This window comes from Erpetoichthys calabaricus, chromosome 13 (genome assembly GCF_900747795.2).
Source record: "Erpetoichthys calabaricus chromosome 13, fErpCal1.3, whole genome shotgun sequence".
NCBI lineage: Eukaryota > Metazoa > Chordata > Cladistia > Polypteriformes > Polypteridae > Erpetoichthys > Erpetoichthys calabaricus.
Window position 1 is genome coordinate 66369599 of NC_041406.2, and position 27255 is coordinate 66396853.

Consider the following 27255-nt stretch of genomic DNA (forward strand, 5'->3'; position numbering starts at 1 on the left):
TACAGTAACCGGGTTATACCTTTTAGAAGAAACACACAAGAATAGAAGACTTAAACACTACTAGCGTGCATGTGTGTGTATATATTATATATATATATATATATATATATGTATATATACATACAATAAATGTGTGTGTACATTTGTATAAGTTACTATAAATATATTACTATATACCCAAGTAGTACTGTACACATTTATGCAAACAGGATGGAACAAGTTAGTAGTAATGGTGGGGACCTTTTACCAGGACAGCAGAAGCTTCTGGAATATTTGATTAGAGGTTAAACATTATATCCAGTACAGGAGTAGTGAGCAGTTTACTCTAAACCAAGGGGGAAGAAAATGTTGAACATCTTGTAAAATGTGTCTGCGTTTCACTGGTTGATCTATGAATAATGACTGGTTTGAGATTATAAAATGGCAGGCATACCCTGTGTGTAGTGTACACTGATGTTCATTCACAGATGGCCGATTATCCCAGGGCCGTATCTAAGAAAATGTCTTCTGCTTGCTTCTAATGTAGGATCACAAACAGAGCCTGGACCTCCACTACTGGCCTTGTATCGCGTCGTTACAAGACAGTTAAGCATACTCTTCCTGTGGTGCCTTACGTTATCCCTCTGCATTTGACATGTCATTTTGAGGGACAAGGTGTTTACAGGACTAGAATTTTTGAAGAATACATGTCTGATGAAAATGCTGTTAAGTATGCACAAGAAGACATTCGCTACTTCTTTGCTTCTGTGTTGTTTAATTAAGCTTATATTCCCCACACTGCTACAGATGCTTATAAACTCTCAAACCAGTCATTATGTTAGGAATACAGCCATTGTTAAACTTTATTATTGTTCCTTTATATACAGCATTCTGAGTTCAATGGCAAGAAAATGAATTTGACAACAGTTCCATTCCCAGTTGCGGGTGATTGTGTGCTGAAAATCCACCAGAGAAAGGACGTCGGAGTTGAAAGTCCCATACCCTTCCATCCAATAAGAACTTTAGTGTATATTTAATAGAACAAATATCTCTCAGGAAAAAGAAATGACATGAGCAAAAGGAGCGATGAAATGCCAAGTCAAAGCAAGTTTTACACAGTTTTTATTAACAGTAAAACTTAACTGATACTTTCATCAATTGGCCAGACATCAAACATTACTTATTTCCATATATAAATCCGGGAATGTATCAAGTATTGATTATGAAAGTGCAAACAGCGTTTCAAGGTTAAGTTTGTTTGTTTTGTTTTTTTTACAATATAAAATTTAACTGGGATACAAAATAGGCGTGCCAATTTTTTAAAGTCATTTGCCTTGACAGTTCTGTTCTTTTCTTAATTTGTTCTTAAATTCTGTACCAAGAAAATACAAATTTTATGTCATATAACCCATTTTTTCATGCACAGCAAACTGCTACACAGAAGTAGACAATGGCTGAACTCCACAACTCAAACAATGGTTTACAAAGCATAAATCCCACAAAGTTTACTTAACTTCATATACAGCAATCTTACACATCTGTACTTTGCAAGACACGTTTCAATGTAATACAGATCTTTTTTTATTTTAACTGTAACTTTTCTCCGCGATAAATTACAATTAGTTAAGAAATGTTAGACAATAATTTAGAATAAAACCAAATTGAACTGAGAGGACTCTCAGGGTGTTCATTTTATTGAAATAATTACAAGTAAAAATCGAATCAAATTCTTACTGTCTAAATACATTTTTAAAATGACAGTGGTTAATAAGATATTAGGGAATATCAATTGTCAGTTATCGTTCAGCATGAGACAATATCCAAAAGCACATCATGCCTTTCTAGTGGTCTAACACTTAAATCTCAGTAACATATCGAAACAATATTCTCCTAATCTACTTATTTGAACAAATGTATTTCTTTTGCCATTTTTCCTTCAGACTGTGCATGTCTCACTCGAAAAACCCAAATTATGCCTAACCAAAAAAAAAATATTAACGAAAACTGAACTGAAAAACTCAAATGTTACAATGTTAACCAACAATGAACACAATGCATTTAACTACATTCATGTAAAAACTGTTATATTGTCAATGCATAAAAAAATAAGTTCGAATGGCCTAATCAATTCTTTCAATGTAAAAAGAACCCAATACAAATAAAAATATGCCATTTGAAAATTCACTCATTTAGTTCTGGTTTTGATATCTTAATATCGTTCTAAGTTAGGACATGCAGAACTGGAAATAGGTCATGATGCATGGCGATAAATAAATTGGGGCTAGAAAAAAGGCACAGCAATGGATCTGGGCTGATTGACCGCCTTGACGTTAGTTAGCACTGCAGCTCGCTCGAACAACAGAGAATCACTTTGTATTGCAGGGCTGCTGAAGCTGCTGTTTTCAAATGGTCTCTGGCATGTAATAGTGCTTCAAATACTTGCAAAGTAAGGAAAGGAAACAGATAGAAAAGAAAAAAAGAAAATGATTGCACTTCCAGTAAAGTGTCTGTTGTTTCATAGTGCACCTCATGCTGCCCATTTCTGTTTCGCTTGGAATCAGCAGCTTTGAATAAACACGGCTGACAGTACAGTTTGTATCTGCCAACAAAAATTCGTTCTATATATTCATTTAAAAAACGGTTTAATAAATCAAAACAGTGTAGTCTGATTGGTTTGCAACAACACAGGCACAATTTACATTTAATAAACCAAATGAAATGCTTTAGATGATTACAGTTTGGCACCTTTTGGTATAAAATAGGCAGATTTATTGTTTATATAAATGTCAGCAATCCAGCTTTTTGATTGTACTTCAAACTTAGAATCAGCAATTGCTCCTGTCCAGCCTTGTACCTTTCTGCCAAACCGTTATTTGATAATGTTGGCATTATTAAATAATAAAAAAAAAAACAACACCTACAAAAAAAAAAAATGGTAAGATGTGAAGCTTGGGGTTATGATCAGAGACAAATAAAGAAAAAACAAAATTATCTGAATTTTTTTTTATCACCTTTACATTTAACAGTAGCCAGAGCAACAATCTTTAAATTCGACGCTTTAAAAATCAATCCGTAAAAGTGCTCTTCGTCAACTCTAATCTGTTGGACTTCTCGATTTTCAGACGTTCTGCTACAGTTGTCTGTAATGTCGATGAACAGGCCTACAGTTGGCTCCTTCCCTAGTGTTTTTCTTCATCGTGTCGTGGATCTCTTTTTGTCCCCAGAGTGTTAGAGGTGTTGTCATCATGGTTTACGTCAACAACGTTTATTGATTTACTGCTCCAGGGATTTCTGAAGTGTCAGCAAAATCGCTTATCTCCCTACTTTGCAAAGAAGTAGGAGAAAAAAAACTCTTTATAAAGCCACCAACAGGAAATAATTTTAATTGTTAATTGGTATGCCTTTTGTTTTCCATTTTTAGTGACTGCCACTGCTGCTAAATGGCCAAATCAAACTGGTTACCATTTGAAGGTGAGCTACCTCCGCAGCATGGTCAGACTAAGTGAACCTGTTCATCCCATTCAGATGTCGTACTAACAATTTGTGATTCAGGGGCTGAGTCACATTCTGACCTGCCTGAATGACCCAGTTCTCCACTACAGTGTTGCTCCATGCTTTCTTGCAGGGGATCCTGGACAGCAGCTCTCTCCTGGAAGGTGCGTTCCTCTGATTCCATGGCCTGGTTTCCTTCTCCACCACTTGGACTCTCAAAGTGTACATGCTGCTCTTGCTGGGCTGCTTCTTCTGTCCTGCAAGACTGCAGCTCCTCTGAAGTGCTTAGCTGCTGAGAGTCCAAGTCTGTTTCAGAGGGTGCGGTGGGAATGAGTGCTATACTCTGAGGGTTCATATCATGAAACCAAGCCATGATGTTGCCTAACAGGTTTGCATTCATCGATGGGTCATGGCTTGCAGAATCAGTGTCGCTGGAAGAGGACAGGACTCCTCCTGTAGCATCACCAAAAGAACACATGTTTCTCAAAACGATCAGTGGCAATAGGGATTTGTCACTGAGGCCTAATCTCATAAGACTGTCGCCAAGTTCCAGCAGCTCTGAACTACTAAGAGATGCTCTGGGAATCTCCATACTCTGTGGGGCTGTGTTAAGTCTAGAAGGCAAAGATGTGCCAATTGCACCCAGTGAAGCTTCATTGTTAAGGAACTCTTGGGTATCGCCAGCCATTGCCAGTCCAGACTCTTGCAATGAAAGCTGGATGGCTAGAAGAATATTTGGGTCATCTTCATCCAAGGAGCTCAGAGCCTGCACAAAGACACATTTTGTTAGAAACATTTCCTAAAATTAACCAGTGTTATTGCTTCTAAAACAATGAAGGAATAAGTAATGATAGGGCAAGCTCCTTCAAATTATTGGGCAAAAAAACTCCATTAAACCCCTTCTGAGTTACAAAGGGATGAACCATCTCAAGCAAGCCATTTTCTTGGATAAATAAAACATGATTGATGAAAAGTCAGAGGAATCTCCTAAAGAAAAAGTAGTTCAGATTTGTTCTTTGCTGCATGTGCATCTGTCAGTCAGAACTGTACAATTTGTTTAGTTGCACAAATGAGGTCTATAGCCTCCGCTAACCTTACAGGCTTGTTAACCAGAAATAAAAAGGAAAATGTTACGTATAACTCTGGTGCAATATAAGCATTCACAGCAAATTATCTTAAATTTATTATTTATTTCTGGAAAAATTAAAACAATGGCTTCTGAGACACCCTATGTCATTTTTAGGCCTGAGTTCAAAACTCTGGAATGGCCTTGTTATCATATTAAATTACAATACAAAGCATAACATGTTTTAGGAACATTTCTTTCTTATTTTCTTTGGCCCTTTGAGGTATACTTACTGTGTGATCAATGAGATGGCTGGGTTTATAGAAAGGAGTCATTTAATATAAAAAGTGTTTAAAATTAAAATATACATTTACACAAGAAATAATTTTCTCAAAGGATCCGCTTCGTCTTTAAGTTTATCCCATTAGAGAAATATTTTAATAATGCTATTTATTTGACATCTTCTAAATAGAACTTCAGCAGAAATCTTTCCCAAACAGTGCAGAGAAGCTTAAGTTCTTACAGAGTTACTGCTGATCATCTGAACAGCGCAGCGGCTCCGTGGTCGACTGCCGGGCCTCCTTCAGTGAGTGCTCTGGTGCAGAGCTCCCCTGGCCACACAAAGTTACAACTGTGCAAGTCCAATATTCTTTTTGTGTACACTGAAGAAACAGTGACTTCCTGATATTGCACCATTCATCACATCAATTAAACGCATTGAAATTGAGAGGCTTATGTAAATTTCCATCACAAATAAACTTTTCATGTATAATAAAAAGCACAAATTACATAACTTATAAGCAGTGTTGGGGAATGTTACTTTTAAAAGTTATATTACTCATTATTCACAGAAAAGTAACAATGTTATATAGTTACTTATTATAAAATGTAATGCGTTACAAACCGTGTGTTACTGCTGTGTTAATTTTTCTTCCCTTCTATGAAAAACTGCACATATAACTGGTCAGCATTTGTTATTAAATCCTAAGCCCATATATGAACCTGTATGAAACTGACCAGAAATGCAACCAAACATAATAATTTTCTTGTGTTTATAAATACATTTAGTTCTTCTTGTGCTGTTAAGTAAATAACATCCATCCACTTTTTCCATCTCCCAAGTGATCCCCAAAACTTAGTGGTATGAACACTGGCTGCTGCGCCACCAGATGTAAAATATCTACAGCAGACAGTTGCCTAAAAACTAAACTCACTCTTTATTCACAGGTTTCTGGTACTGAATGGCAGGTAGCACACTCTTTTCTGCTTGGCTGTTCAGCCCTCCAAACAACTGTTGTAGTGCCCCCCAATGTTTGCTTCTTGTCTTACAACCAACCCAGTGGTGCTGTGATGATCAGTGGCTCCTTGTGACCCTAAACTGGGTGGATTAAATTTACCCCACAGCACATGCAGGATTAAATGTATAGTTATACCTTTTGTTCACTCATTTTCACTTGATTGCACATTACATACATGTTTAACCCTCTTCATCACTAGTTGTCATCAGATGGCTACAGCACACGCATTCACGATTTTATTAAATAAATGCAATTCTTCTATGTGAAACATAAACACACGCACACACACACATATATATATATACACACACACTGCATATACTCATATACAGTGCATCCAGAAAGTATTCACAGCGCATCACTTTTTCCACATTTTGTTATGTTACAGCCTTATTCCAAAATGGATTAAATTAATTTTTTTCCTCAGAATTCTGCACACAACACCCCATAATGACAACATGAAAAAAGTTTACTTGAGGTTTTTGCAAATTTATTACAAGTAAAAAAAACTGAGAAATCACATGTCCATAAGTATTCACAGCCTGTGCTCAATACTTTGTCGATGCACCTTTGGCAGCAATTACAGCCTCAAGTCTTTTTGAATATGATGCCACAAGCTTGGCACACCTATCCTTGGCCAATTTCGCCCATTCCTCTTTGCAGCACCTCTCAAGCTCCATCAGGTTGGATGGGAAGCGTCGGTGCACAGCCATTTTAAAGATCTCTCCAGAGATGTTCAATCAGATTCAAGTCTGGGCTCTGGCTGGGCCACTCAAGGACATTCACAGAGTTGTCCTGAAGCCACTCCTTTGATATCTTGGCTGTGTGCTTAGGGTCGTTGTCCTGCTGAAAGATGAACCGTCGCCCCAGTCTGAGGTCAAGAGCGCTCTGGAGCAGGTTTTCATCCAGGATGTCTCTGTACATTTCTGCAGTCATCTTTCCCTTTATCCTGACTAGTCTCCCAGTCCCTGCCGCTGAAAAACATCTGCCACCACCATGCTTCACTGTAGGGATGGTATTGGCCTGGTGATGAGCGGTGCCTGGTTTCCTTCAAATGTGATGCCTGGCATTCACACCAAAGAGTTCAATCTTTGTCTCATCAGACCAGAGAATTTTTTTTCTCATGGTCTTGAGAGTCCTTCAGGTGCCTTTTGGCAAACTCCAGGCGGGCTGCCATGTGCCTTTTACTAAGGTGTGACTTCCATCTGGCCACTCTACCATACAGGCCTGATTGGTGGATTGCTGCAGAGATGGTTGTCCTTCTGGAAGGTTCTCCTCTCTCCACAGAGGACATCTGGAGCTCTGACAGAGTGACCATCAGGTTCTTGGTCACCTCCTTGACTAAGGCCCTTCTCCCCCGATCGCTCAGTTTAGATGGCCGGCCAGCTCTAGGAAGAGTCCTGGTGGTTTCGAACTTCTTCCACTTACGGATGATGGAGGCCACTGTGCTCATTGGGACCTTCAAAGCAGCAGAAATTTTTCTGTAACCTTCCCCAGATTTGTCCCTTGAGACAATCCTGTCTCGGAGGTCTACAGACAATTCCTTTGACTTCATGCTTGGTTTGTGCTCTGACATGAACTGTCAACTGTGGGACCTTATATAGACAGGTGTGTGTCTTTCCAAATCATGTCCAATCAACTGAATTTACCACAGGTGGACTCCAATTAAGCTGCAGAAACATCTCAAGGATGATCAGGGGAAACAGGATGCGCCCGAGCTCAATTTTGAGCTTCACGGGAAAGGCTATGAATACTTATGTACATGTGCTTTCTCAATTTTTTTTATTTTTAATAAATTTGCAAAAATCTCAAACTTTTTTCACGTTGTCATTATGGGGTGTTGTGTGTAGAATTCTGAGGAAAAAAAATGAATTTAATCCATTTTGGAATAAAGCTGCAACAACAAAATGTGGAAAAAATGATGCGCTGTGAATACTTTCCGGATGCACTGTATATATATATATATTTTTTTGGCATGTTGGGAAGCTTCCAGTAACACATACAGTATGTGAATTTCTTTTTTCTATGTAACGCAGACATTTTTACCTCAATAAAATTAAGTGTTGGATTTGGTTACTTGCCACTTTCAAAATTAATCTGACTATGTAACACATGTTACTTTTAACGCATTATATCAACAGTGCTTATAAGTGACTGGTGCCTTACTTTTACAGCTGTCACTATCACCACACAGTGCCAAAGGAACTGGGCAAGTTTTCATCAAATTAACTAAATAATTTAGATTGTTTTAGTTTCCCAAAATGCATGCAGTTACAAAACATTGACAATGAAGCACAAAGAATTTGAAGTTTAACTATTTGGCTGCAAAATTTAAGAAAATAGATCCACTGATAGCATTTTCCCTACAATCACTATGCTTGTTTTTGGGAGGGTATCGGCACCACAACTATTAGACTGGAACCAGTCTTGGATAATACACAACAAACCAGTATGGACTACATGGCCTACTCTCACTTAAAATACCTATGTTTAGGTTTAGCACTTTGTTACAGATATAATGTCAATTTATGATTTTAATAGATATTTATGTGTTCTAAAATATTTTGTCCTTAATGATATTAGACCTAACTTCAGGAGGGTGATTAGATCCAAACTGCCTCAAAGTTTGAACTTGCTTTACCAGTACAAAGTTGCAGAGAGTCTAGACTCAACCTTAAACACGAATCAGACTTATTCAAATGGGGAACAGTCTCTGGACTGTCGGGGGAAAAAAATCAAAGTCCATAGAGATGACAAGGAAGGCCAGCTGAAAAGTGTATCAGATCCAATATGATGTAACTGAAATGCTACTAAGTGTGCCATGCTGAACAGTTTCTGCAGACTATGCTTTATTAACTACCCAAATTTTTAGGAACTTGATGGGCAGAACCTTAATACTGTGTCTATAAAAATGGCTTTAGGACAATCCTACACTGTGCACCTTCACAGCCATTGTTATCATCCTCCCACTTGGTTGTCACTAGAAAATGTGCACTTTCTTCTTCCTGGGATGTGTGTACAAATCCCTGAAGCCACCCTAACCTGGTCTATTTTTTAAGGTGGAAATATTATCTTTTACTTTTCATAAGCAACATTTCTATTTTTCTGCATTAAAGCTAACAAAAACAACATAAAACATCCAGGATATTATGTACAGTAAAGAGTACATGCAGGAAATCAAGAAAATAGGAAAAGAAGGAACACTGGAGGAAGACAGATACCTGAAGAGAGTCCTGGTTTTCAGAGCGACTGACAGTAGTATAGTCATGAAGCGAAGAGCTTTGCAGAATACTCATAGAAGCTGAACTCACCATGGAAGTGCCATGTCTCCGACTGCTACCTCCCTCTTGGGTCTCTGTTTGAAGAGTAACATATTAGTCACAACATCGGTATAATCATGCAAGTTAAAGGTGTCCATCAAACTGAACAAGCATGTCAATAGCTTAAATATTATGACTTCTGTAGGCTTCATGTGGCTACTCTGTCACAAATATGTCAACAGAAAAAAAAAGTGATCTAATTATGACAAAAGCAAACATGCAAACTGGTGACACGTGCGCTATGGTCAGCTGGTTTGTGAACCTTTTGGATTTGTCTGAAATTGTGCATTAACTACTCATGAGAAATGTTGTCTGATCTTCAACTAAAGGCTATATACACTACACGACTTTTCCAGCAAATTTCAGTTGCAGACTTCATTTACATCTTCTTGGCGAGTTGGGGCAGTTGCAGCTCACTCCTGTGTGACGTCAAGTCATCCCTGCCACTCAGTCCAACCAGTCTGTGACTTGCACCAAGTTTGATTCTGTCTTAATCCACAATTACTGCATACAACAGTCGTGGGCAAAGGTTTTGAGAATGACACAAACAATAATTTTCACAAATTTTGCTGCCTCAGTTTTTATGATGGTAATTTGCATATACTCCAGAATGTTATGAGGAGTGATCAGATGATTGCAAATTCCCTCTTTGCCAAGAAAATGAACTTAATCCCAAGAAATCCATTTCCACATCATTTCAACTCTGCCACACAAGGACCTGCTGACATCATTTCAGTGATCTTCTTATTAACACAAGTGAGTGTGTTGATGAGGACAAGCCTGGAGATCACTCTGTCATGCTGACTGAGTTGGAAAAGAGAGGCTTCATTGTTGTGAAGAAGGCTTCAGGGTGCCCAAGAAAGTCCTGCAAGTGCCAGGACCATCTCCTAAAGTTGATTCAGCTGCGGTAATCGGAGCACCACCAGTGCAGAGCTTGCTCAGGAATTGAAGCAGGCAGGTGTGTGTGCATCTGTACGCACAGTGAGACGAAGACTTTTGGAGGATAGCCTGGTGTCAAGAAGGGCAGCAAAGAAGCCACTTCTCTCCAAGAAAAACATCAGGGACAGACTGATATTCTGCAAAAGGTGCAGGGATTGGACAGCTGAGGACTGGGGTAAAGTCATTATCTCTGATGAATACCATTTCTGATTGGGGCATCTGGAAAAAAGACTGTCCGGAGAAGAAAAGGTGAGCTCTACCATCAGTCCTATGTCATGCCAACTGTAAAGCATCCTGAGACCATTCATGTGTGGGGTTGCTTCTCAGCCAAGGGAGTGGGCTCACTTCTGGGCAACTTCTCCCAACCATCTAAGAACAGTTTGGTGACAAACAATGCCTTTTCCAGCATGATGGAGCACCGTGCCATAAGGCAAAAGTGAGAACTAAGTGGCTTGGGGAACACAACATTGAAATTTTGGGTCTATGGCACAGGAAGCTCCCCAGACCTTAATCCCATTGAGAACTTGTGGTCAGTCCTCAAGAGTCAGGTGGACAAACAAAAGCCCACAAATTCTGACAAACTCAAAGCACTGATTATGTAAGAATGGACTGCCATCAGCCAACAACAACAACAACAAAAGAGCGCCCGCTAATGGCTTTTAAATGAAATGGCCCTGGAAATTACTCTGGACACTAAGGAACATATACTGTATACACAAAATGTACATTTGTGGATTGTAGCACCATATGTGACGCAGGTTCTATGACTCTGTACTTCACTGCTAGTTGTGTCCAAATTCAGGAGACTTGGCCTTTAGTCCTTGGAATGTCAGACATGTGCTTTACTCAAGAACTGTGAGTCCACCAAGGTTTAGTACTCTTTCCTGTACTCCTCTGGCACTGAAGTTTTCCGTTGCACTGCTCTCTGTTGATACAAAACCTTTGGCATGTTCTTTCATTTTTTTTCTTGCTACTTCAGTGTTAGAATTTCATATATGGTAGTGTGATAATCTTTTATAGGCTCCTCATCTTGGGCAGAATGTATTATTAAAAACTAGTTGTGTCACCTGTCGAAGATGGGTTGAAATCTAAGTAATCAATGCAGACCATGTTTTTTTTATATGATTCATGGGTTGTCTGGTATAATAAAACACCCCCAAATCCCTTTACTTCATGGTGGCCTTTCTTCTTTGGACAGAGCTGCCCATTTTTGCCACTTCCTCTCAATGTCCCTCGTTGAAATGACCCCTCTTACAGTCAATGTGTTTTGCAAGGGAAAATGCGGTGGTGTTGGTGGTCACTTTCATATTGGGCTGGTTTAGTGACTCTAGCCTAGTCGTGTAAGGCCTTTGGTTTTCTGACATACACGACAATTTATTGTTATTTTTCACTAATACATTGCCCACCATGTGAAGTTGTCAACTGCTAACATTACAGCTATAAACCTCGTTCATGTGGCCTCAGCAGGTGGAAGAAAGTCACAACCACACTGTTTGTAGTAATAAGTTTGAAGTGTGACACTGTAATGTGTGAAGTTTATTCCAAAGTTAAAGCCACACACACACAAGATGATCAGGTGAAACTGGCCAGGATGATGGGTAGAAACAAACCAGGCAGGCTATTTTAAAATGCTGACATTTGCCAAATCAATATATGGCCAGAGTGACCAACAGCTACTGTCTGCAGAAGCCATGAGAACAGGGGATGGTTTTATTTGGGCATAGTCCAAAAATAACATAGATGGCTCTGATGGCAGCTGCGCATACCTGGCAAGGTTCATAACAGATTCCATGAATATGTCAATATGTGAGTGTTTATAATGACAAGGACCCATCACAAAGTAGAAGCTGCCTCCATGCCGCCGAACATATCTGCCAGATGGATGTATGATTGTGAGCATTCCTACTGATGAACTGGCTGTGATGACTGTATGGTTTCATTGGCTTCTCTATGTATAAATACTATTTGTTGGGTATGGAAGTTATCTTTATAAACATGTTAAATACACGTCTTTTTGCACCATATTGCTGTCATCTGATTATTTCTGCCATGATTATATAATGAATATGTATGTCTAGAGTCTGTTCTGCATCAATAAAGAACACAATCCAAGGATAAACTGTTGTAGCTGGCGTATAATGTTGGACAATGCAATAGGCTGATAAGCCCAATTTTCTTATTTTTAGACCTTGTGGACCACCAGGGGCGTACCAGCCACCCTACCCAACACAGACAGGCAAACACCAATACTGTCCAGCACACACACAGCACCAATAAGAAAACACAGCCCTTTCCTCTCTCGTTCTCAGTCTGCCGCCTTCACTCCTCTCCCAGTAAGCTTCGTCCACCTCCTCCCGACTCTGGCTCTCCGAATGGAGTGATGCAGCTCTTTTTATTCAGGTCCTGGGAGTGTTCCAGGCGGCTCATCAGTATTACCTGGAATCACTCCCAGGTATGGCGTAAGTCCACTATAGGGCTCTGCAGCTCCCCCTGGCGGCCCCCATGGAACCCAACAGGGCTGTGCCAAACTCCAACTCCCAGCATACCCTGCAGGAATCCATGGTGCCACAGCTGCCCAGGAGAGCTGTCCTCTAGCATCCCGGTGAAGGTATTGCCTTGCCAATGCTCTCTCCCCTGGTCCTTCCATACAGTTGGAATCCTGGCCAGGTAATGGCCATAGCCACCCGTCACAACACTTATTGGTATTTTTTTTTTTTTTTTTATACTATTTTTTGATTTTCTGACCATTCTTCTATATGTTTTGCCTATTTTTATTTTTTTTCCTAATCCTGGCAACCAAACAGACACACAGATACAAATACCCACAACACAGATACTTGTCCTTTTATTAAGGTGGATGAAATTCCAACTATCATGATATTCTGTTGTCCCTGATCTTAAAATGGAAGTATTACTGTTTAATTTGAAGCCTTTGTCACTTATTATTATCAAGGAGTTAAGTAAAGCACCTTTGTTTTATATATCACCGTGCCACCCTACAGTGTTTTATAAGTACATACAGTAACAATACAACTAGCACAACTGCTTACTTCTTTACAACCGGAGAACTGGGAGAGATCAGTAAAGTGGAATGAAACAAAGTTTACAAGTCAGCTCCTTTGGTGTCGAGCTGTTACAACTGCCATCCTTCTCCTCTTCCTGATCTTTCGGAGTGTTTCTGCATGAGACCAATTCTGTTCTGTCAGCATACTAGCGCATCCAATACTATGATGACAACTGTACAAACAGGGCTTCTTCTTGCTGAGCTGATTCATCAATCAATCAGTCTTTATTGCATAAAGTACATGGGGGTAAAACTTTTGAACTTGACCTCTTAAGAGAAACATTAGGAAAACTGAGCATGTTTTTATTTTTGAGCATCATCCCAGTGAGCACTAATACACTTCTTATACTGTTCAGAAAGCTTTCCTGTGTCACTTGGATAAAACATTTTGTCTTGCGTGTGTAACTACTGTATGTCTTCATTTTTCATTATTGGCATCAAAAGCCCTATAGAGGTTGCCTTTCTGACTGGGGGGCAGATAGCAGTTACAAGGGACAGGTCTGGAGACGAGGACATGTAGGCATCTCCTTGAATGGGTCTTCACAGCCAGTGTAGTGTGAGTAGGTTCCCTGTTGTGATGCCGAAGGGGAATGGCTAATACGTTTTCTCAGAGCTTTTGCCTGAATGACTGCTGCAAATGCCAAAGCAAATCAGCATAACACAGACCAGTCACTGTATGTCTTTTGAAGCATGTTATCAATATGCACTAAACCCCTATAATCATAAAGAATAGTGCAAATGATCTAGCTGGCAATGAGATGATCCTTAGATTTCTTTGGGTTTGCAGAATCACTATTGTTTAATTATTGTTGGGGCTCTGAACCAAAATGATGTATCAAAGTTTTGTCTCCAGTTAGGAAACACATCTTAAAAGTTCTCCCAGTCCAAGTTTTTTAGCTCAGGATTCCTGTCAGAACAGCAAATGTGGCAATGCTTCATTTCAGGAGTCAACAGAAGTTCATATATTCAAATAGATCACATGTAAGGAGTACAGTAAAATTCTTACTTGTATGTCCTAATCAATGTGCAACATGTCGCCACTCTCCAGCACTATGATCAGTGAGTATTGCTACCTTCCTTATCTGAAATAACTATCTGTTGTTCTCTTTGCATTTATTATTGTTATGTAACAGTTCTGATTATCTTTGCCTTCAAATGAGGTCCAACCTGTACAAGTACAGATCTTGCTCACTTTTATTGTTCATGTAAAATGCATTTCACTGACTTATAACCACTGCCTATAGCCGGGGTCATCAAAGGTTTTCATTGGCCCTAAGCTAAGCCTGGCACCGTGGGGGCACAAAAAGGGGGGCATCATTTCCTCAACTGAACTGTACCACACCCTCAGTTTTAGATGACAGGGTTTTTGAACACTTTTATTTATTTAATTTACACCTTTAGGAATTCAGTGCATCATTAAGTGTTCAGTCATTCGATTCACACATTGGTGCTGTTCTGCATTTCAAAGCTGCAGAAAGGAAAAAAAAACAGTTTTGAAACAGTCTTCTGGTATACTTTTTACAGCATTTGTGTATCAGTGCTTACTGGTTTACCTTATTCCCATTTTGAGTCTATATTGTTCATTTAGTAAGTGAATTAGGTTTCATTTCATGACAGTTGAAAATATTCCATGCATAGCATGTTTACTTCAAATTAACATTCATAAATACTATAATGACTCAGACCTGTGAGGAACCATGCAGGTGAGAATCTGCAGGGGATGGAGCTTTGCAAGCTGGAGCAGCACTGAACTGAAGGGTGGGTTGGACTGGAAAAGAATGAGAAGATGGATGGCACAATATAGACAGTTAACAAAGACAGGGAATCCCAAGAGGAGGTTTAAGTACTTCATCAGTACGGAATTGGACAATGTGGGTTAGTCGAGGTCCCTGTCAGAAAAGTCTTTTCAAAGGCAATTAACTTTGTTTGTGACTGTGTGTCAGGCCTTCTTTCACTAACAACTTGAATCTGTTAAGGAAGTAGAATGCTGGAGGAAGTCAAAAATGCAATCATATTCTGTTTTGTTAAGTTGAGGTTATTAATAGCATAACACAATAATAACTAATTCCATTAAAAGTCTGGCTAATTTTATAATACCAGGGTTTAATATTGAATATTGGTTGTTACTGCACTGTTTATTGGGACTAAAGTTAAAAGTAATTGAGTAGTTGCAACATCACCTTTTCAACCAAAATATCACCATCCACACCGTCAGAAATGTGAATGTTACATCAGCTAATCAATACATGTTCTGTGATTGGGTACAACCACTGTGGGTATTCATGAGAACAAATATGAATTGAAATTCTTCATTTGGAATGAGAACACCACCAAAGTTCATTCGTGCAACAAGTGCTTAATAGTTCCTTATACTGCACAGAGACGTGATGTGAATGAATAGGCGACTGAATCCAAGTGTTGAAGAGTGAATGCAGAAGTGTGCTTGTTAAAAGTGTATGAGCTCTTTCTGCGAGTGGGATGGGTGGTCCCTGGCCTAGCCAAACGAGTGTTTGTTAAGCGAGAACATGGCACCAGGTCAAGACTACTTGAATACCCCTGGCCTATAGCATTATACTATCATACATATTGTCACTCTTCGATTATTCATTACAATTGAGTCCACGGTGCCAATACTTTCTACTGTTGTTGATGTCTAATGCAGGCAAGTCCCTGAATCATCTACAGTACCAGAGACTTGAATGACAGAATTCTGTAGCCCAACTCAACTGTGGTATGTGAGTGGTACTGGTCCTGGCACATATTAACTAAGCAAAAATGAACCTCCAAAAGTATACCGATTTATTTCAGTAGTAATTGAAATGAAAGCACAATACTTGACTTCATGGTTTATTCTATTTGCATTTCGTTGGCTCTGTAACAAGAAATATGCACTATAAAAACAAATGCCAGATACAGTGCATCCAGAAAGTATTCACAGCGCATCACTTTTTCCACATTTTGTTATGTTACAGCCTTATTCCAAAATGGATTAAATTCATTTTTTTCCTCAGAATTCTACACACAACACCCCATAATGACAACGTGAAAAAAGTTTACTTGAGGTTTTTGCAAATTTATTAAAAATAAAAAAACTAAGAAATCACATGTACATAAGTATTCACAGCCTTTGCTCAATACTTTGTCGATGCACCTTTGGCAGCAATTACAGCCTCAAGTCTTTTTGAATATGATGCCACAAGCTTGGCACACCTATCCTTGGCCAGTTTCGCCCATTCCTCTTTGCAGCACCTCTCAAGCTCCATCAGGTTGGATGGGAAGCGTCGGTGCACAGCCATTTTAAGATCTCTCCAGAGATGTTCAATCGGATTCAAGTCTGGGCTCTGGCTGTGCCACTCAAGGACATTCACAGAGTTGTCCTGAAGCCACTCCTTTGATATCTTGGCTGTGTGCTTAGGGTTGTTGTCCTGCTGAAAGATGAACCATCGCCCCAGTCTGAGGTCAAGATGTCGGATGTCTCTGTACATTGCTGCAGTCATCTTTCCCTTTATCCTGACTAGTCTCCCAGTTCCTGCTGCTGAAAAACATCCCCACAGAATGATGCTGCCACCACCATGCTTCACTGTAGGGATGGTGCCAGGTTTCCTCCAAACGTGACGCCTGGCATTCACACCAAAGAGTTCAATCTTTGTCTCATCAGACCAGAGAATTTTTTTTCTCATGGTCTTGAGAGTCCTTCAGGTGCCTTTTGGTAAACTCCAGGCGGGCTGCCATGTGCCTTTTACTAAGGTGTGACTTCCATCTGGCCACTCTACCATACAGGCCTGATTGGTGGATTTCTGCAGAGATGGTTGTCCTTCTGGAAGGTTCTCCTCTCTCCACAGAGGACATCTGGAGCTCTGACAGAGTGACCATCAGGTTCTTGGTCACCTCCTTGACTAAGGCCCTTCTCCCCCGATCGCTCAGTTTAGATGGCCGGCCAGCTCTAGGAAGAGTCCTGGTGGTTTCGAACTTCTTCCACTTACGGATGATGGAGGCCACTGTGCTCATTGGGACCTTCAAAGCAGCAGAAATTTTTCTGTAACCTTCCCCAGATTTGTGCCTCGAGACAATCCTGTCTCGGAGGTCTACAGACAATTCCTTTGACTTCATGCTTGGTTTGTGCTCTGACATGAACTGTCAACTGTGGGACCTTATATAGACAGGTGTGTGCCTTTCCAAATCATGTCCAACTGAATTTACCACAGGTGGACTCCAATTAAGCTGCAGAAACATCTCAAGGATGATCAGGGGAAACAGGATGCACCTGAGCTCAATTTCGAGCTTCACAGCAAAGGCTGTGAATACTTATGTACATGTGCTTTCTCAATTTTTTTATTTTTAATAAATTTGCAAAAATCTCAAGTAAACTTTTTTCACTTTGTCATTATGGGGTGTTGTGTGTAGAATTCTGAGGAAAAAAATGAATTGAATCCATTTTGGAATAAGGCTGTAACATAACAAAATGTGGAAAAAGTGAAGCACTGTGAATACTTTCCGGATGCACTGTATTAGTATTTCACATATTTCAGAATATTTCAAAATCAGTTCTGTAGGATACAAAACTTTTGACCACCATGGTGTAATGTCATTCACAGAGGGCAGTATGAAAGTGTTTTATAAAGCTTCCTTTTACATTTATTAATTACTTTTTTCATTCTTGTGTTGCAGGGGCTTCACAAAAAATTAATTCGTAAGGAGTCAAACATGAAAAAGTTGTACCGTTAAAAGAAATATCAAATATAGGCACCAAATTTGGAGAAATTACTCATACAATTCCAGAGCCAGTAACAGCAGGAACGGCAACTTACCTAAAGTGCTCTCACTTGGGTCATCTGGGTCTGGGGTATTGCTGCGGAGGCTGTGCATATCTCCACGTCTGCGTTGCCGGTGCCTCCTTCTGTATTGAAACTCTGCATATTCCTGAACAAAACAAAGAAATATGGCAGATTCAGTTTCAACATAGTATAGAAGCACCTCTGTGACACTTGATACCTTCTGATCCTTAAACAGCACTCTGTGACCACTGCTGGCTGAACAGCCCACAAGATCAAGTTTAGGAAGAAGGTATGCATTTACTCATCAGATATTCTACATGACAAGCCAAATTAGCACTGAGAGCTAAATCAGAATGTATTTAAAGATACCTTAAAATGATAAATATATGCCAATACATTTATATCAAGATATCACAAATGCATTTTGAAATATCTTGAAACAACTTCTCACATACTTTCAACTGGACTTCCTACCAGTTTAAGATATCTTGGAATGCATTTGAGATCTCTTGAATAGCAAGGGAAGTTATTTAAAGTTATCTGGAAAATCATGTTAATGCCCTGTCACATTACATCACTCGAGTGATTTTCAATCAGATGCTTCTTTTATATGATACAGTGGAACCTCTAGATACGAGTTTAATTCGTTCCAGAACTGAGCTTGTATAGCGAATTTCTCGTATCTAGAACAAACTTCCCCATTGAAAATAATGGAAATCCAGTTAATCCGTTCTGCACCCCAAATATATTAACATAAAAATCAATTTTCCTAACAAATAACACTGATAAATTATATATACTGAAGTCTACCTTTAATAAATAACACTGGTAAATAATATAACTGATTATTAAAAGAATCAAAACAGGTGTCCAAAGTGCAGTAGAGCATTCAATAAATCTTTAAATAAATAATCCTTAAAACAGTTGTGAAGTGGAGGTTTAAAATACACAAGAATAACAATCCTTTAACACGAGGTTAAAACGTGAAAAGGATGCCGTCTTTAAAAAACAGATGACAATCCCCGGTGCTTCTTCTCTGTTAGCGTCTCACCTGCGGGCTCTGCAACAGGCGAGACACTCTTAATGCAGCTGACCTTCTCTACACCGTCCTGCTTCAGCTGTTTGGCTCGCCTGTTCAGCTCAATGTTCAGTTACACGCGAGCCTGCACTCACTCACTCGCCTGCCTGCCTGCCCTCTCTCCCTCTCTTTTCTTTTTCTCCCCCTTAACCGGCTCGCGCTTCTCTATATATGCGGGGAGGACATGGCAGCTGCAGCCCATCAGCCACAGGAACAATCATGGATGTGGGCAGTTTCCCACCTGTGCACTTAAGTGAGAAACGCAGACACCGCAGATCGCGGCTCGCAACTGCTACCACGCCCCCTCGCTAAGCCGCGAGCTATACCCACAGCCTGGCTCGTGGCTCGTTACGCGAGCCAATGCTCGTATTTAGATCTGAATTTTTCGCTCATACTTTCCTCGTATTTTGAATTTCTCGTATACAGAGGTGATCGTATCTCAAGGTTCCACTGTATATTTTTATGGAAAAGGTCTATTGAAAGAATTGGAAATTTAACAGAAACTAATTTTGAGATTTTCTGAATGAAATTCCAATTATCTTAAAATGCATATAGAATTAGAGATTATAAAATGTATTTGAGGTATCTTCAAATGCAAAAGGAGCTATTCGGAGTATCTGAAAATGTATTGAGACAATGTGCAATGCTTCTGAGATATCTCAAAATGTATTGCAATTAACATGAAATGTAAAGGAGCTTTTTTGAGATATCTTGAACTGAGTTCCACATATCTGAAAAGCTGAACTGCATTTTGGGATACCTGAAATTCATGTTAAGACATCTCTAAGAGTTAATTTGGCTTGCAATAACTAACTTTTATGCATTTTTATATTTAAACATATATCTTTTAACTCTAAAGAGAATTTAATGAAAATGGGAAACCTTCACAAAAATATGTATCTATTTTGGGACTTCTGCATAATAAGGAAAAGGCTTTCATGACAACAATAAGGATGCTTCCCAACAAGCAACATAAAAAGGACATCTTAAAGATGAGAGGAGGCCATCCACTCCATGAAGCTCATTTGGTTACCTAACTGTTAAGTTATCCCAATAGATAATCCTGATACTGTTTAAAAGTTGTCACAGTTTCTGCTTCAGCTACGATTTGGTACTTTGTTTCACAATTTCATGACCCTTTGTGTGAAAAGGCACTTCCTGACTTCCATCTTAAATACAACTGCGGTTTCCTGGGCAAGGAGAGGGAAAGCTAACCCTTCTGCTCAGTTCTCAAGTATTTGTATTTCGGATTTATGGCGCAGAGCGATCACTTGAACGGCCACAGCTAATTCATATAAACAAGTGACAGCTGTCAAGACACCATGAGAAGTACTTTTGTGGCAGAAATCGTACATTAATGTTCTACAGTGTTTGCTTGATTTGATTGTAAATGATTTATTTATGAGAATTTTATTCTAAGTTCAAATAAGAATTAAAAAATAGTTTTCACTGTGTTTCCAATGCCAGTTTACCAACATCATTTCTTACATTTGCTGAATCTGTTTACCGTATATACTCGCGGATACGTTCTCCCACGGATAAGTCGGGACTTGATTTTACCATAGAATTTCTGGTATTTTATAATGTCGGTCATTTAAGTCAAATGCTGAAAACTCAAGCTATTGGTCCAAGAGATTATGATATGCTAATGCCCACCTGAGAGAGTAACCATGGAGTACACTGCCTTTTTTTCTATGTATTGTGCCTACGTGACCACACGGTGATACCCAAACTATTCTGAAGCAACGTCTGCACTGATTTGTTTTTTTTTTATCTTACACCCTCATACATCTTTATTGTAAGAGCATCCCTTATCTACCATGGAGCATTCGATAAGAAGAAAATATGAAGCTGGTTTTAAATTAAACGTCATTGAAGTAGCGAAAGAAATTGTTAACTGCACTGCTGCAACAAAATTCGGTATGTCTGAAAAACTGGTGCGAGACTGGAGGAGGCAAGAAGATGTTAAAAAAAAACAAAAAACGGGGGTACAAGTCGGGGTCTGATTTTATGATCGCTTTTTCAGGTTTCAAGACCCAACTTATACGTGAGTATATACGGTAATCCATTTTTATTATCATTAATAGTGTGTAATTACTAATATGTACTTAATGTGTGAATCAATCAAATGTATAACAAGGTACACAGCAGACAGAAACCTTGAGAAACAATCCATTTATTGAATGAAAACACTTTTTCCATTATAAGGCCACAGAATTGTAACCTACTCGGATAGCAGCTGGCACAAACCATAAACTAGAGCGGGATGAGACCTCAGTACCTCTCAGTGCCACCTCACAAGGGCCAATTTAGAGTTGCCAATTAAGCTAACTGGCATACTTTTAGAATGCAGTGGTTAATCAGGACACCTAAAGAAACATTCTCAGTCTTGGGGAAACCGAGCAACCTCTACACCAGTTGGAAATCAAAACCACTAATTTACTGGATTACACAAAATCTCTAAACACCTGTGCTTACATCTGCTGTATCAAGTAATGGAAAGTAGTCAGCAGTAACAGTTTAGGAATTACTGCACTTATTGTGCTCCCAAGTAGTGGTGTGCAGATTGTAATCAAACTCTGTGACTTGTGCTATAAGTTATTGTTTCTCAATCTGAAGGTTGCTGGACACTCCAGATAGGTCGTCAGCTTAAGTTTATAAAAAAAATTAAATCAAGCTATCACTTTAATATTTTAGGGGGTTACTGATCGAAAGTTTCAGTTCTGAACCCTGTCGAAGGGACATTCTGGCCGTGTACATTGGAGAACTGAAATGACTGATATAAGTTCAGCTACGAGCAGATAACAACCTGTTATACGCCGCACCATATGCTTCATTAGCCAATGAACATGGACAAGTTCCTCAAATGTCTTGTAGCATCACGTATTCCAGGTCCATATCAGCCTCACAAGATTCATCCCAAAAGCCTCAACCAAACAGGAATGTAAAAAGAATATACAGTACAATCCACATTTTCTGAGGTACAGATTTACTTTTACTGTGAAATGTGGTGAGTAATGGCTATTGTGCAGTATCTGTGGTGTGGTACCACCAAATCAAAGCATGAAGCCATCAGCTATAAAAACATCTGGAAACAAAATATGCTATTTATAGAAGTACATTGTTCAACTTTTTTAAATGGAAAAAAATTAATATCTTGAGGTTTTACAAAAAACATTCTATCGCATTTGTACAACAAGCCAGCAGAACAGCTCGTGTTGCCTTGTATAACAAATATGAGCTCCGAAATTCTAGACAACCTGAAAACTAAAAACATACTCCTCTCTGCACTCTTTTCTCATACCCCTGATTTTGACAAACTTGTGAAAATCAGACAAGCCAAGGCCACCCATTAAAAAGACAATCACTGTAAATCTGATTCAGTATTACACACCCATGAGTCAAGTCTTTTGTGGATGAGTACTGTATGCATTTCATCTATTATGTACACTGTATATAAATGATGAATATGTATTCACTATTCTTTGTTAATGTTAATTGAAAATGTTGGATAGTTTACTTACTTATTGCTAATAAAGGGTCACCACAAAACAAAAATTGATAACACTAGAACCCAAGGCCAAAATGTTTAAGGTGGTAAATGATAAATCAGATACATGTAATATTTTGTTATATTTACACATAGGTTTAATCTGCATTATACACACATACAGATATTTTACCTGGGAATATGAGCTGCCACACAAGGCCTTGCGAAATTAAACATCCAGGAAAGAACTAGAATATAACACGATAGCCTAGAAGGCCTTGAAATTGTTAGAATTTCTGATTGGAGAGGGAAAGCACTGGAAGAAATGTTGTATGTGGCATTGTTTTATCATTTATTGGACAAATGTAAATAATATTTGAGTAAATTATTATTTACTTCAATGGTTTAACACCTCTGCATTGTCTCTTGGAAGCTGTCAAGCAATCAGATGTTTTATTTCCATAACAAGCAATTGGGACACAGATGGAAAGTCAAGAAAATTCTCATCAGACAAGACATTTGCACATGTTCCTGTTGTACCTGAGACTCTGATGATGAAGGTAATAAAAGGCTTCTGGTATGTTCTGTGTTCCAGTCCCTAATGTTTGAGTGTTATTCCTCTATTGCCTGTTTTTAGGGGCTAACATTATGCTTGAGGTAAATGAACTGATTTTTCAATAATCAAGTGCCTTCTGCCAAACACACCACTGTTATCAGATGTCGTGATTGCTTAACACACCTTTACAGTACACATTTGAAAGAAATCAGGAAAATAGACAGATCAGAATACTAGAAAACATTTCAGTGAATATTTCAAAATGAAATCCTGTAGTTTTCTCCAAAATGATCCTTTTAGTCATAGGGATAAGTGGTAAACCTCATTAACTTTTCTAGGCCTGGATTAAAAATGCACAAATCTAACATATTTTCAAAGTGTCACACATACAAATAAATACTGACTGTCAGGTTATTGCTTTACTGTGCATTTCAGAAGCCATAGACATTGACACACTGATGATGTGTGGGCATTCAGTGCTAATGAGATGAAACACAAAGATTCACTGATATTTGCATGCATTGGAGTGTACCATAGCCATCATGCAACAAGAGGAAAGTACAAATCATACAGATTATGATACACGCTCCTAAGCACAATGCTGTTGTGTCTTTTTTTTTTTTGCTTTTTAAGGTCTACAAAACTGAAAATGTGTGAAGGTTCAAATTGTTTTAAATAACACAAGTTTTGCTTTTTTTTTTTCAATATTTCCAAATATAATCAGTTGTGCTTAGAACTTGATCAGTTACATATTGCTTTCTTCCAATGATTCTGAATGAAATGAGGTGATTGCAAGGCAGTAATTCTTTGAATTATTTGAAAAGGTATGAAATGACCATATTGCTTTTGCCAAGTAAACACTGCTTTGCAGAAGAGGGGTTTGTGATCAAAAAACATGGCGCTGTTGTCCTGAGTCTTAGTTCCTTCTAAACATCTGTAAGAAAAAAAGCCATGGGGGGGGCAAAGAAGAATGCTTGGGCTCCTGCCAACTACACCACCCCGTCAGTCAATGCAAATAAAACAGCAATCCAAAAATTATTCAGATTTAGCAGGATATCCTGTATGTGTGCTGGAGACTGCAAGAACTGGCTGTGTATATGAGGACGGACAAACACAGAGACAGACAGATAAAAGTATTTACTGCCCCACTGATTGCTACCACATTCCGCAACCTAATGTTACAACGCATAGAAACTGAAAATATATTTCAGTTTTGAGTTTTTATTTATTTTTCTTTTTTTAAGCAAAATAATTACTCATCAAAATGTAAAATAAGCTTTGTTATCCATATAAAAATCCAATGTAAAATGAGCTGTGCTTTTCAGTTGTAACACAGTAAATCGTGGTAGCAGCCTCAGGGTTGGCGAGTCCTATTCTAAACCCACTGTACAGAGCTACAGACTAATAGGGAGATAAGTTACTACAGACAAATACATTTATAACACAGACTTGCAAATAGATTACAATTCTCTTTTAAATTCTTTTATTAAATTCTGACAGCTAAAGAAGATTAACAAATGCCTTTGTTATTTGGTACTTACACAAGTACCCAGTCTTCACAGTCTGCTTATGTGTTAATTCACTGCCTCTGCCCCTTACCCATCCAGTTGCTTGGTCATAAATACTCTTTTAGGGTTGTTGATTTTGTGTCTGGAATTAATGCCAGAAAAAAACTTCTATAGTTGCAACATGGAATCTATCCTGACACGCAACAGCCTCCTGTTCATATTGCATATGACGATACAGCCTCAGAAATACAAAGCACACTGCATTCTGTGCAGTCACTTTCTCCCTCGACAATTCTTATTTTCTGGTCTTAATGATATTGAACAGATGCAACTATATAGGTTTTTTTTATTATTATTATTTGATGTTGTATTTAATGTATTATGTTGTATTCACTGTCTGGTGAAAGAAAATGCTGTAATACTAGTCTGAGGGAGACATGCAAGTAGGAATCTCATGGTAGTGTGTATGCATGACAATAAGACTCATCTTGAAGAACTCACCTTTCTTACTTCCAGAATTACAGTGGATTCAGAAGGAATTAGGCCCTCTTAACTTTTATCACATTTTATTATGTTGCAGTCTTGTGTTAAAATCATTTATATTCATTTTTTCCCACATCATGCAACACTCAATAACCCAGAATGACAATGCGAAAACAGGATTTTAGAAATTTTTGCAAATTTATTAAAAATTATTTTAGGATAAGCTGCAACATACCAAAATGTGAGAAAAGTGAAGGGGTCTCAATTCTTTCTGAAGGCACTGCATATTTTGAATTACTTTCGCATTTGTTTTTATATCCATTTAATTTTTGTTTCAAAATAAGAAAATACTTTTTGAATATACATTTGCATAATAATCATTAAAATATCAGAGGGATTTTGTTTTTGTTTGAAATGGTAGCTCATTTTTCTAATAAGAAAAAAAAGAATTCTAATGACCATACAGAGGTTCATGCGACAGTGTAGCAGATTATGTCTAACTAAGTGAGTATGGCTTGATGCCCTTTGCACCAGTACCTATTAATAATAATACATTTTATTTATATAGCGCCTTTCCCATGTTCAAGGCACTTACAGAATATAATAGTCACATGTTGCAGTTGATGAACCAATGAAAACCTGGTTATGCTCAAACTAAGGACTACACTTAAACTGTTTGTGGCACTGCATAATCTAGGCTGTGCGGTGCATGACTAAGCTAGCACCTCCTTAGCATTATGTTTGCTCCCTGAAAAACAAGCCAAAAGCTTTGGATTTTTTCAACAACAAAAAGTGTTGCAATTGGGACAGTAGAAGTATGCTTCTTGGCGTACTTTTCCTGTATTTTTTCTGTTGCTCATGAACGAGAGGGCAGAATGTCAGTGCCTAATCCAGATGATGGATGCCGCACATTGTGTTATTGTAGGCTACCATAGTATAATGATTTCCACATTTTCCCTGCCACAAATGGTGACAGTTGCTACAATCAGAACAGTAATTTGGTGTCCTTCCACTTGGTTGCAGTCATTTTGACTTTTGGCCACACAGCTCTTGCACCATGGCCACCAGACAGATCATGGCAGTTCGGTCGTACAGTTCCCTTAAGCATCAGTTTTCATTTGAATTAAACTCTCAAGCAGTTCAGGTGAGGTATAGAGACTGTCCATTTTTATACAGTAACCTTGGTCAAGCAAGGGATCCACCAGTGACAGCACAGATGATGAAGCATACCATATTGACTGTACTTGTCGTCCCTCTAACGGTGTAAGGTATTGAGTTCCAAAGTTTGCTTCGCACAGCATTTAGATCTTCATATCAAACCGTGCCTGTTTGGATGTGATATACTGTATCCACGACAGCCTTCCGTTATAAGCCATTAGCCTTTCATTAATACTTATGTCACAATCGGGAACATACACTTTATGCATATTTTTAATGATTGCCTGATGCAAATCCCATAATTTGTAAAGATTTGGCTTCATTATATTCATTGTTATTAGTGAAATGCAGGTATTTTATAATGAGTGAAAAAACAACATGCACTTATATCTTTACTAAAAATGGGTGTCTGCAACAAAACATTTTTGACCAGTACCATCTCTGGACAGGTTTTCCCAGTATGCCTTCCAGTATTAGGAGACTGAAAAACATGCACATGTCATCTTCATTGACATGCTACCAGCAACCACGATAAGCAAATGGTTTACTGTGACTTTTCCAACACTTCTCAGCATAGTGGTTCATTTCAACAACTATTTTCTCCACCAGACTATCATCGACAATTCGTAAATAATTTAGATAATTATGATCAGGCATCTTTAGGCCAGGGTTTTCCATAAACAGACAACGAGGAGGTGCAGGATTGTCAGCAGTAGTATGAAGCTGACACCAAACACAAACAGCACTGAAATGTGGCAGATCAGAATCTACAGAACAGATGTCAGTTTTACTGTCCATGTCAAGTCTGATGACCAATTCATGTTGTTATCACTATCAGTTGATTCAAGCAATGGTTCAAATTCATTTTGCTCTAAAACTGACTTTATGGTTTTCATTTACTATTGTGTTTTTGGTTGAGGGCTCTGCCCCACTCATGAATATTGATTAGTTACCACAGAGTTATCATAAAGTGACAGAACTTATAGAAATATTAAAGATTTTTTGCAGCACAATGTTATTTCATCCACTAGATGTCAGCAGAATACTGT

The 27255-nt window shown here is 38.6% G+C and overlaps 1 protein-coding gene across 7 annotated transcripts in view; it reads right to left on the reverse strand.

Moving 5' to 3' along the window:
• Positions 1-1084: 1084 nt before the first annotated feature.
• The window catches only part of ankib1a (ankyrin repeat and IBR domain containing 1a), a 393960-nt gene continuing 367789 nt past the window's right edge, over positions 1085-27255 (reverse strand). For 5 of the 7 annotated variants that reach the window (XM_051936157.1, XM_051936159.1, XM_051936158.1 and 2 more), the window contains 3 exons: positions 17967-18078; positions 9057-9190; positions 1085-4237 (listed from right to left, as the gene is read on the reverse strand). In XM_051936157.1, the coding sequence (XP_051792117.1) occupies positions 3473-4237; positions 9057-9190; positions 17967-18078 (1011 nt within the window). In that variant the 3' untranslated portion in view covers positions 1085-3472. The remainder of the gene's footprint in view (positions 4238-9056; positions 9191-17966; positions 18079-27255) is intronic. The other 2 variants (XM_051936161.1, XM_051936160.1) reach the window with 1 other exon arrangement.